This window comes from Desmodus rotundus, chromosome 2, assembly GCF_022682495.2.
Source record: "Desmodus rotundus isolate HL8 chromosome 2, HLdesRot8A.1, whole genome shotgun sequence".
Classification (NCBI taxonomy): domain Eukaryota; kingdom Metazoa; phylum Chordata; class Mammalia; order Chiroptera; family Phyllostomidae; genus Desmodus; species Desmodus rotundus.
Window position 1 is genome coordinate 161,489,863 of NC_071388.1, and position 12,137 is coordinate 161,501,999.

Genomic DNA, 12,137 nt, shown 5'->3' on the forward strand with positions numbered 1-12,137 from the left:
AAGGAGGTTGCAGGAAATGAGACGAAACCATGGTAACCAGCTAAACCTATCCTGAGCTATCAGATCAAAAGAACACAAAGTACATTACACGTCAACGCCTACCAGCAGCATAATCCTCCCTAGTTCCTTTTGATCCTTCTTCCTAAACATGAAAAAAGCTTTCAACCAATGTTCCTATTTTAAAAATGTGAAAGCCCCTTCACCAGTGCACTGAAATTCTCTGACTTAACCCAGGAACGTTGGCTGAGTTCACTTTAAAAAGTCAACCAAATACTCTGAGAGTCAATTAAGAAATGTTAGGTTTTATTTTTCAAACATTAGCAAAATTACATTTTCTTTTATTCCAATGTATTTTATCATTTTCTAATACAGTAGCAATGGTTTCTTCATACCAAATTTTCAGAGCATTAAGATTACATAACATCCTCACAGGAATTCTTTACTTAATAGCATCTTACCAGCATCCTAAACTCAGAGCCACAATACATTAAACACAATCGCACTGACAGCACAGAGGAGCCCACTTTGTCATCTTGTATATTCCACCACCGGTCATCGACCCCCATCATGGGAACTGAAGCTACACCCGCAGGGTCTAGTTCAACATGCTCTTCAGCTCCAACCACCAGCTCAAATAAAATAAACAAGGTATGTGGATGGCTGTTGTCAGGCCTTAGCAGTTTATTACGTAACGATATAGCCAGGCCGACAATAGGGTAAACCTCTGCTAAGACTACACATTATCTTTGCTGCTATGGTTAGCCAACCCCTAGTAATTATCACTTCAAATAAAATAAAATAGACATACAAGCCATAAAAATATGTATATTTAATATAGGACTGATTTCTGGAAGGACAAATAATTGTGAAAGGCATTATCTCTAAAAAGTGACTTTAGAATTATGTGGTGGGAAAGTAACATATTTATCATTACATAAGCTTCTCTTGTTTGAAAATTTCTTTTAACACATCCGAGTTATTTTCATAATCATAAACAGAGATGTAATAAATTACATGGATATATATTATTTTATAATTATTGTTTTTCTTTGAAAAGTTACCCAAATTCACTACAAAATTATTTTTATAAGCACAAATGATCACCAAATGATTTCATAATGGAATTCCAGCTTAAGTAATTAAACTTTATATGTATTTAATTTGGTTTTTCTCTTTTTTGGGAGGGGGGTGAAAACTTAACCCTTGAGAATTAGTTGAGTAAACCCGATCCTTAAAGGTTTTAGACAACGGTTTATCTCTGTTATAAAAATGGTAATGTGTTAGTAACTTTAGAATCATTATCATTATTATTAAAAACTTACTCATTTAAAAGCTGAGTTAACTCTTGTGCCACATTCCTTGTCAACTTATATAAAGTGTGGCACATTTTACTATTATTTAGCATGTTTTCCTTTTTAACAAGTTATAGTCTCTATATCTTAGCATTTGTTCTTGAGAAAGTTAAGTCTTGGTTTTATCTGTAAAATGCAGAAAATGTAGTATCTACAGCATAAGTTCTTCTTTTTGTAGGTAAAACTGAGCTTTCCAACATAGACACCATGCGTAAAGGACACAGATTACAAACTATCCAACCCGCCCGGCCCTTTTAGAGGCCAGGAAGGTTGAATGCTTAAGTCCGTGGGCCAGTCACACTTGGTCCTGATCAGCCTCGCGCCCTTATCTCCGTATGACGGCATCACTTTCAGTGGGTTCTGCAGTTTGAAAAATTATTGTAAAATACTGAAAGATATTTCACATAAAGTATTTACCACAGTGCCCGACACTGTAAATACTCAGTAAATATTAGTTATTATCATATTTATAAAACTGTTAAACCCATTAATAAAATATTTGGGTATGTCAAATCATTCACAAGAAAGGAGGCACATTCTAGGGCTGTATCTTGTTATCAAGTAATTTAAGAGAAACTGTTATGTTTCTATGTTGATCTTAAATTAAGAGAAACTGATATGGGTTTTTTTCAATTTTTAAATTATTTTATTGTTGTTCAATTATAGTTGTTTGCATTTTCTCCCCACCTCTCTACCCCACCCAGCCAAACCCACCTCCCTCCCCTACTTCCACCCTCCCCCTAGAAACTGATATTTGTTTATCATACCTTAAAAGTAGATACACAAGCCAGATTCCCTTTGCAAAGTAAACAGTGACCAGATAATCAGTTATATCTCTCATATCAAAGTTCCTATTGATTTGCCCCCAAATATACTTGAAACTCAATTCCACCTTAAATGAAATACTCAGTGGAATTTGCCTTAAGCTGGGCCTTTATAATACAAAAAAACCCACAAAAAAACCCAAAAATATTTTGAAATCAGCTTTTCTGATTTATCTACTACTGCTTTTTTAAAAACTTTAATCTTTATTGTATTTTTTACATTACCTTTAAGTCCCCCTTTTCCCCTTCCTTTGTTATTTAAATCCATTTTTATGTATGCCTACTTTTGAGAGGAAACTGAAGTTGAACAGATAGAATACACTGAATAAAAACCATGTTTTTGAATTGAAAAAATTTGAAAAATGAAGTACCATTCAAAAGTAAGGTGCCGTTCAAAACCACAATGAGATACCACTTCACACCCACTCAGATGTCACATCCACTGTTTAAATAAAAGACATAATAAGCGCTGGTTAGGAGTAAAGAAACAGAACCATCTTATATTGCCAGTGGGATTATAAAATCGTAAAAACCACTCTGGGAAAAAAAATTTAGAAGTTCTTCAAAATGCCAAACATAAAAGTTATAATATGATCCAGCCATTTCACCCCTACACATACATTCAAGAGAAATGAAAACATATGTCCACACAAAAAAGTATGAATGGCATTACTCATAATAGCATCTTTATTCATAACAGCAAAAAAGTGGATACAATCCAAATGTCTATCAACTTATAAAGGGATAAACAAAATGTGCTAAACATGCAAACATTGGTATATTACGTAAATATTTGTTAATAAAAAGGAATAAACAGTGATATATTCAACAACATGATTGAACCTAAAAAACATACTAAGAAAAAGAAGGCAGTCACAAAAGAACACATATTTTATATATGAATGACTCCATTTATATGAAATATCCAGGATGTATAACTCTATAGAGACAAAAGTAGGTTAATGGTTCCCTGCGGCTGGGAGGGTTAGGGAGAAGTGGGAAGTGACTCAAATGGGTATGGATTTTCTTTTTAGGGTGATTAAATGTTCTAAAATGGATTTTGTTGCATAACTTTCTGAATGCACTAAAAACCAATGAACTGCACACTTCAAATGGGTGAAATGGTAAGTTATTTATAACTAAATAAAAAGTTTTTTTTAAAGAATAAGATACCATAACATTCAAAAGCCAAGCCGGCAAATAAAGTTAGAAAAAATACTGCAGGGTTTTAATGCTCAGAAATAGGGCTTGGTTGCCACAGGTAGATGTTTCAGAACACTCTTCGGATGGGAGGTAAGTATTTCTTGGATCAGGGAAAACGAATCAGAAAACAGGAAGAAAAACAATTGGTGAGGCAATTAGCCCTTAAATTTTTTTTATCTATCAATTTAACACTTTAGTGATAAGTCTTTTAGGCTTATTTGTCAAAAAGAGGTGTGAAAAAAAAAAGAAAAAAATGGGAAGGCTGTCTCTCTCAACAAACATAAGATTCCCCCACCCCACCCCCCCTCAACTCCCAGCATTTAATTCTAATTTGTTAACTGAAAATGAGAAATAACTCAAAGGCTCCTAATACTCAACCTATATATTTTTTGTTTTCTCTCCCTGTAGACAGACCACATGGAAAGCCATTAATTAGAAGGCTGTTTGCTGAGTATGAAGTCCAGAGCAAGAGGAAGTGAGTAAATCAAATGTTTAATGAAATATTTCTTAAAGTGTGTTCCACAGAGAGATTCCATGCAAAGAGGGTCTCATGATGAAATGATTTTGGGAAATGCAGTATAGTTATATTAACAATACTCATATGGTTCCTTACATTCATCACCACTGGAAATAGCACTGCCAATGTCAGCGGAGGCTCCCCTCTCCCACAGACCCTGGGCTCTAGAACACTGGCCTCTATAACTTCCTTTTATATTGCACCCAAGGCTGATCAATTCTTCTTCTGAACAATTATTTTTTTAAATATAGCTTTCTTTTTTATTTTTAAAGATTTTATTTATTTATTTTTAGAGACAGGGGAAGGGAAGAAGAGAGAGAGAAATATCAATGTGTGGTTGCCTTTCCCACACTCCCTATGGGGGACCTGGCCCGCAACCCAGGCATCTGTTCTGACTAGGAATCGAACCGGTGACCCTTTGTTTCGCAACCCACACTCAATCCACTGAGCTACACCAGCCAGGGCTGAACAATTATTTACATTCCACTTAGAATCAAATCTGCAGAGATACAGGAGGTATTATCTTCCACTTTGATTAAAGATTGCAGCTAGTGTCTTCAATTCCTCTTAAAATGAAGAGAGTCCTATTGATTTTCTTTGGTGAACTATAAAAATTATGTATATGCATTGCAAAAGAAATCAGGTGCTCAGGAAGATAACAAGAAATAAAAATCACCTTTAAATTTATCACACACAGATGAATGCTATGAACATTTTAGTGATCATTCTTTCAGAAATCTCTCTACTTACATATATACCCAATAGATACCTAATTTTATGTAAGTAGTATCATAGTATACATGATACCCTGTATAATGAATTTTATTTTTCAGATTATCCTAAACTATATAAATTTCACAATTTATCAAATAAATATGATATATTTCAAAAGAGATTATAATAAATATGTCCATACATAGAGTTATATTAAGCTTTCTCAGTTTTTAAATTCTCATTTGTTCTCTATTATCTAAATTTTTCCAAATAATTCTCCTCTTGATGGTTGGCCAGCATGAAACCAACAGCAACAAAGTGCCAAGCACTGGGTAAAGCATTCCCTGAACATGTCCAATTCTGCCCTAGAATTTCAGATATAGGATTTGGGATTATCAGCTCTTGAACACATCATCTGGTTCTTCTCCCAATTTACAGGAGCTAAAATGAGTCAGATTCAACAGAAATGTCTCTGGAATTGTTAAATTTGGAGCTAACACGTCTTCTCAAAGTGAACCCCTGAAAATCTGTAAGACATTAAGACCCCCTTTGAAAGATCAGTTCTCCACAGCCAAAGAAAAACTGCTCACTAAATTAATTATCTAAATAATTCTGGTACAGCTTAGTTCCCACCATCCTTTCCACTCATTCGTATTGCTCCCACAATGATCGCTCTAAATCACAAATGTAATCATCACTGGCTTCTAAAAAAGTCTCTAGTGAGTCCCATTTTCTACAGGGAAAGTCCAAATTAAGCATGAACTACCAGGCTTTCCTGGCACACTCACTGCTAAAATTTCCTGCACTTCCCAACCCCAGTAGGCTGCCATACGCCAAATGCTCTATGCTGTTCTACAGGTTCCGGCCTTGGCTGTTTCTTCTTCCCCAAATGCTCATTTTCCATCATATCCTACCCTACCTGCAAACTTCTATTCTACTTTTTAAAAACAGTTTTTTATTTATTGATTTTGAGAGAGAGGAAGGGGTAAAGGGGGAGAGAGAAAGACTGATTGTTGTTTCACTTATTTATGCATTCATTGGTTAATTCTTTACGTGCCCTGATTGGAGATGGAACCCACAACCTTGGCATATCAGGATGATACTCTAACCCAGTGTTTTGACACCGAGGACCAATTTTGTAGAAGACAATTTTTCCATGGACGGGGAAGGGGCAGGCAGAAGGCAGAGCTCAGGCAGTAATGTCAGAAAGGCTTCCTGATTGCCCGCCCCACACCTCCTGCTGTGTGGCCAGTTCCTAACAGGCCACTGACTGGTACTGGTCTGCGGTCTGGGGTGGGTACCCCTGTTCTAACCAACTGAGCTACCTGGTCAGGGCTCTACTCTACTTTTAAGAGGCAGCTTAAATTTCTTCTTCCTTGATCCATTTGGACAGTACCTGGCAGAATACAAAAGCTCAATAAACACTGCTCTTTTTGATGATGCAGTTACATGGAAGATTATGTTAATTTCCCAATTTAACAATGAAGACCAAGATCCTGCTTTCTATGAAAGGCCTTGACACATATTAGTGACACACCAGGGATAAATATTTTAAGGAATGTATCAGCCAAAAGTACAGTGGATTTCACTGCACTAAAATTATTGCCATAATTAGGTTTTCCATGTTACCTGTAAAATATTATTTTAAGTCAGATTGAGAAATATTTTAAATTAAGTTTTGAAAATACCATAGGCAAAAGAACATTATTATAACAGAATTTATAAATTCTGAACTAAGTTGTACCAAAATTATTTATAAACCTTTGGTGTCTGGCTTCATATAAAGCTTTCTGTGGAACTCATACCACATGTTCTTACTATTTACCAAAGCTAAAACTGGATATGCTCCTTTAATAAGAAGCTGATCAGGGCTAAAATATTTGAAGAATTACACCATGGATTGATCCTCACTGTCTAACATGGAAACGACTTTCATGAATACTTAATATGCTGTATAGTGTAACAGTATCCGTTCTCTGACCGCCCCCCCAACACCCTCCCCATTCTTCTTTTTTCTTTTAAAACAAGAAAAGAAAACCAGAATTTGTTGGTCATCCAGACTTCCTCTCAAAGCCTGATCTTCCAGCAGATGCTGACCGTATCTCCCAGGTCCAGGAGCCAGTACTGGTTGGACAAGCAATCAGTACATGAATTTCCCTGCAGACTGTTATTGGCCTGGGGCTGGGGAAGGGAGACCCCACTGGCTCAACCAACCTGAAGGGAAGGATGCATACTGCATGAGAGAGAGCAGGTTTCCTCGTAATCTCTTGCCAGGCATAAACAAGGAAGCACGCAATTTTGATTTCCCCTAGCAGCCACCTTTGACCATAAGGAAAATCAGCCTTAGACTGGAGCTTAGACTGATCGGAGAGGGGTGGAGGTGGGAAGAAGACAGCAACAAAGGGCAAAGGAAGAGAGTGTTGAGCAGATTTCTCTCTCCTCTCACCGAACCTCCTCCTTCTTTATTGGGATCCACTAGCCTTTACACCAAAGCTCATTTACCCCCGACACTCAGGTGACCAGACTTTTTGGCAATGTGGTATTGTAGAATCCTAAAATTATAAAATGTTAGTTGTAGAAAGTTGAACAAACTGACTTTAAGGAGTTCTGTGGTTTTCCCCAAATCAGCCTTCTAGTTCATTCAGTGACAAAACAGGTATTTAACTTCTCAGCCCAGATTTTTTCCCTGTATGCTATAATTTAAACCTGAAAAACAGTATAATTAAATAATTAAAGGGGGGCTAACACTTTATCCTTTGCCATAAAAGCTAGTTCCATCAACTCCTGTAACAAGCTCTGTTCTCCAAGTGTGCAATTAATCCAGAATTCAGTGTAAAATAACACTGACTTACATCACTCTTTTTGTCTGAAAGAGCAATATTAAATCTGCTGGGTGGGAATAAGAGCGGTCCCTGCTCACTCACACAGGCATAAGTGCGTGAAGAAGTTACACATTGACATTAGAGTCCTAAGCAGTAACATCAACTTTCTATTCTTTCTTTGTGGTCATAAAAGATGTTATTTCTTTGACCTCTTTCTTAGGAAGTTTCTATTTTTAAGGCTTTTCCAAAGAATAGAAGAATGAGTGCACGAAGGAACAAATGAAGGAACGGACTAAGACAATGGATAATTATTCCAAGCCTTTGGAGAAGCAGCGGTGTAGACTGATAAGGAAGAGCACAGGCTCTGAAGCCAGATTGTCTGGGCCCAAAGACCAGCTACATGAATATTAAATGTGTGACCTTGGCCAAGTTACTCAACCTCCAGTTCCTCTGTTTCCTTATCTGTAAGTGGAGAAGGTAACAGTACATACATCCTAGAGTTGTGAAGATTAAATGAGGTCAGAGGCCTGACAGGAGGTAAACCCAAAGGATAAGCACGCTATTGTATTATTGTTCTGTCATTACTGCAGGGCTACTGGACTTAAGTGATTCTGGGCACAGTACTGTACGCTAAGAACAGCCGAAACACTAGGCAAAGTTTAGCTGATAGGAAAGAGCCAAGAGCTCCAACCAAAGGCCAACTGAAGAGAAATGACATTAGCTTTAATTTTATGAGTTACAGAGATCTTTTCTTAGTTTCTTTTCTCATTCAAGAAATAGATGGGAGCTGACACAGCAAGACAGATGGGAGAACTCAAGATGAAACAGAAGAAAGCAGCTACAATAAAAATGCTTTAAAAGTTTTTCGATTCTTAATTACTGAGTGCTACCATTCATGAGGAATTATTTTAGGGCCTCGAAGCTATTAAAATGGTAATTAGGTCCCAAGAAAACAAGAACCAATTCAATTACATGCTGGATGCTTTTAAAATTTAAAGCCCTCTATTAACAGGGTTTTAAAGGGAGCATAGTTATAATTAGAGGTCCATGACCAACCTTAAAGCCAAAGTATAGGTTCCTGGCTGGCGCTGGCTCTCCCGAATGAGGTAGCTCCCCTCAGCCACACTCAGGAGCTGGTCTGCTGCTTCTCGGGAGATCATGCCGTGAAACCTAAGAAACAAAGTCAATACAGAAACTGCATGCCTTCCACCTTTTTCAATAAAACAAGATAAAACAAACCCCCCACCTTTTCCTGTTGTTTTCTAGACTGCCATATAATCAGAGGGGAGCAGTTGAGTTTAACTATGCCTGTGTTTCTCTGGGCCTGGCCACTGGCCAGCTTCTCTGTGCTGATAAAAACAGCACCAGTGTAGCTACTCAATCCATTTAACAATCACAACACCAAAATTCACATCTATCCATCAAAAGGAAGACCAACCACCTCTCTTGAGATAACAGTGCTCTTCTTGCATAGCTGTCTGGCCACATGGGCATGCTAAAAAATGTACAGGAATGTGTCCCATTTCTTTTCTTCATATTAACAACACTGCTCCAAAATTTTGGCTCAGAGTCTACGCTGGCAATTTTCCAAGACCCTGGGTTGCCCTTAATTGGCATGATTGCCCAATAATGTGCATAATCTGCATCACTGGGTATTCAAGCCAAAAGCAAAGAACTCTAACACTTGCTTTCACTCCTTGCTGAAACCTATTCTTGATTAAAAGAGAAAAAAGGAGGAAGGAGAATAAATATACTCTTTACACAAACAGTAGATTCATCTATAACACTCAGACCTAAAACATTGAAAATGAAAAATATGTCAGTGGTGGCTGATGATTAATATTAAAAATACAAAACCACCTTACATTTGTATGGGGATTTACACTTTACAAAGAATGGACACATGCATTATATATATCCTTATAGTAACTCAAAAATAACTGAATGGAGTGATTGCCCTAACGAAACTTTGCAGCTTTTACTGGTCAAACAAAACAAAACAACAGTCTCTTGAATTTGGAATAATATAATTAAAAGGCCGTGAAATGGCAACTTAAAAATTTAGAAACCTTACTAGGGTCCAAGTGGCAACTTTTTGGAGCTTTTCCTCATGGAAATGGTCAGTCTCAGTTTAAGTCTTAGAACAGTTCATGGTGGGTATGTTCACATCCTGACAATGAGAACAGCTAGGTTTAATGACGGTCTGGAATTTCTTGTCTCATAAGTGCCTCAACCGTCAGAACCAGCTCCACTCTGCCTCTGCCGGAGCAAGGAGATGGTAACCTGTCCCTGCCATTAGATTAGCATATTGATATATTAAGTTTACCTGTCATCAATTAATAAAGTTAGTAAAATTTATCAATAATATCTGTTTTAAAAACTCAATTTAAAGAAGAATGCCATTCAAGAAAACCAGTTTTGTAACAAAACTTGACAATGGTACTTTAAAAATCTTAAAATTACTCTTAACAGTTGACCCAAACTTTTCACCCCATAAAAAGCTGTAGGCACTAAAATGTTTCTTAAGGTGTTACATTTAATAATACAGTCATGTGCCACTTAACAACAGGGATACGCTCTGAAAAATGCATTGTTGAGCAATTTTATCGTAGAGTGCACTTACACAAACCTAGACGGGAGGGCCTACTACACACCTAGGCTGTATGGGACGCCAGTGTTACATGTGCAATCAGTCTGTCATTGACCAAAACATCATCAGAACATCATTATGCGGCACTTGACTGTATACTTCCAATGCAAGCTGATGCCAAAAGTAGAGAAATGACTAAATTATGGTACAACCATAAAGAACATCAGTGTTCTCCCAAACTTGTAAGTGCCTATGTTCTATTCACAAGAGTCTTGAAAACTTAAACAGAATTTTAAGTAATTTAAAAATCTTTGCTACAAATGTTATTATCTAATAGGATACTAAGTCATGAAAAACAAATGATTTTATTTGGGGAATGATGAGATTATAGGTGACTTTTATTCTATTCCCCATATGTCTACATTTCTGTATTTTAAAAAAATCAGAAAATTAAAGATTTTAAAAATGATTATAACATTTTTCATAAAATAGAAAAATTCTCATTATTAATATTAAATGGAAAAACCAGGTTACAAAAATTATAATATTTCAATTTTGTAAAACCAATTTAGAAAACTTTAGAAGATAATACTTCAAACTATTAACATTAGTCATTTCTGGGTAGCATGAATTTACTTATAGAAAATTTGGAAAAGAAAGAAAAGTATAAATATGGAATAAACCACCCATACCCCAATACACACATGTATGTACACGTGTATATATCTAAATGATTAACATATACAAATACATACAAATACAAGGTCTGTCCAGAAGGTATCCAGCCATGTAATATAAAAAATAGAGACATTTACTGAAAAGACACAAGGAACATTACACACAGGACAATGATGCCTCAGTCCCCTTCAAAGTAGGCACCCTGGGACCTCACACAGTTCTAACTGCCATCAGCTGCCCTGTTGTATTTTCCTGAATCTCATCAATGGTCTGAAATCTCTTCCTTTTCAAAGGTGATTTTAGTTTTGGGGAAAGCCAGAAGTCTCAGGACGCCAAATCTGGGTGGTAAGGGGACTGAGTCATCTGGGTGATTTGATTTTTTGACAAAAAAGCTCTGCATGAGATGTGATGCATAAGCGGGCACGCTGTCATGATGAAGCTGCCAATCACCAGTTGCCCTTGGGCGCCGTGGCCTTATGAATCATCTGAATAGTTTCTGCAGAGGAATGTTCAAGCTTAATGCAAAATTTGGTGCAGATTCGTTGCTTTACTCATTCATTTTGAATGTGATGGCCACACAGTACACATGCTCACTCAACGGCATCTACGGCCCCCACTGACTACTATAATCAAGTTGTCATTGTTCATGGAAGTGCATTCCAGTCCACTCTCCTTGGCTGCCGGGTTACATCGATGTTGCACAAGCCATTCCCATTATATTAACAATGGCTGGACTTTTTTCAGACAGACCTCGTATATATGCATATACTCGTTATATTTTCCATATATGCTTCTTATTTACTTGTATGGCTTGTATCTTTATTTTAACATTATTACATACATTTCCCCATGCTATTTTCATCTCTATTCTTGTCTTTGTTTTGTTTTACCAATTAGATTACATTTGTAATCAGAAAAATAATTTCACTAATCCAATTTTGAATACCTCCATCATCTTGCTTTTATTTTTACTAAAGCATCCATTTACCTGTCTCTCTTACATATTCCAATCTTTAAAATGTTTTCTGATAATCCATACTTACTCTCTTCCATAATACTTTGGTCTGTTTTCTACCTATTGGGGAAAAAAAGATATTTGTGAAAATGCAAATGTTCAGAACATTACTCAACATTTTGCATATGTGATAAATTAAAGTGTATATTGACAAAAAGAAAAAAATCAGAGCCTGGAGTTCCAGTTCTATCAGCAGGTTAACTGTGCTATTTGGACTGGTCACTTCATCTCTCAGACCTGCTCCTTATCTATCAGACACTTTGTAGGTAAAAAGAGTTGGCCGAAATTATCTTGCACTTCTAGGATTCTATGAATCTGAAAAAATATTTACAACACTTTACCCAAAAAGTAAAATGAAACATGCAAAAACTTAATGCCACAATTTTGTCAGAATGGACTATGACTCTCTCCCCCCTCCTCTC

General features: G+C 36.6%; 1 protein-coding gene across 3 annotated transcripts in view; it reads right to left on the reverse strand.

Annotated features, from left to right (window-relative positions):
* The window catches only part of CHN1 (chimerin 1), a 156,340-nt gene that overhangs the window by 94,807 nt on the left and 49,396 nt on the right, over positions 1–12,137 (reverse strand). The window contains exons 5-6 of one of the 3 annotated variants that reach the window (XM_053918791.1): positions 11,744–11,775; positions 8,489–8,602 (exon numbers count right to left, since the gene is read on the reverse strand). The exons of 1 other annotated variant lie outside the window; for it this stretch is intronic. In XM_053918791.1, coding sequence (XP_053774766.1) covers positions 8,489–8,602; positions 11,744–11,775 — 146 coding nt within the window. Of the gene's footprint in view, positions 1–8,488; positions 8,603–11,688; positions 11,776–12,137 lie in introns of all 3 variants that reach the window. One more of the 3 variants, XM_053918792.1, reaches the window with a different exon arrangement.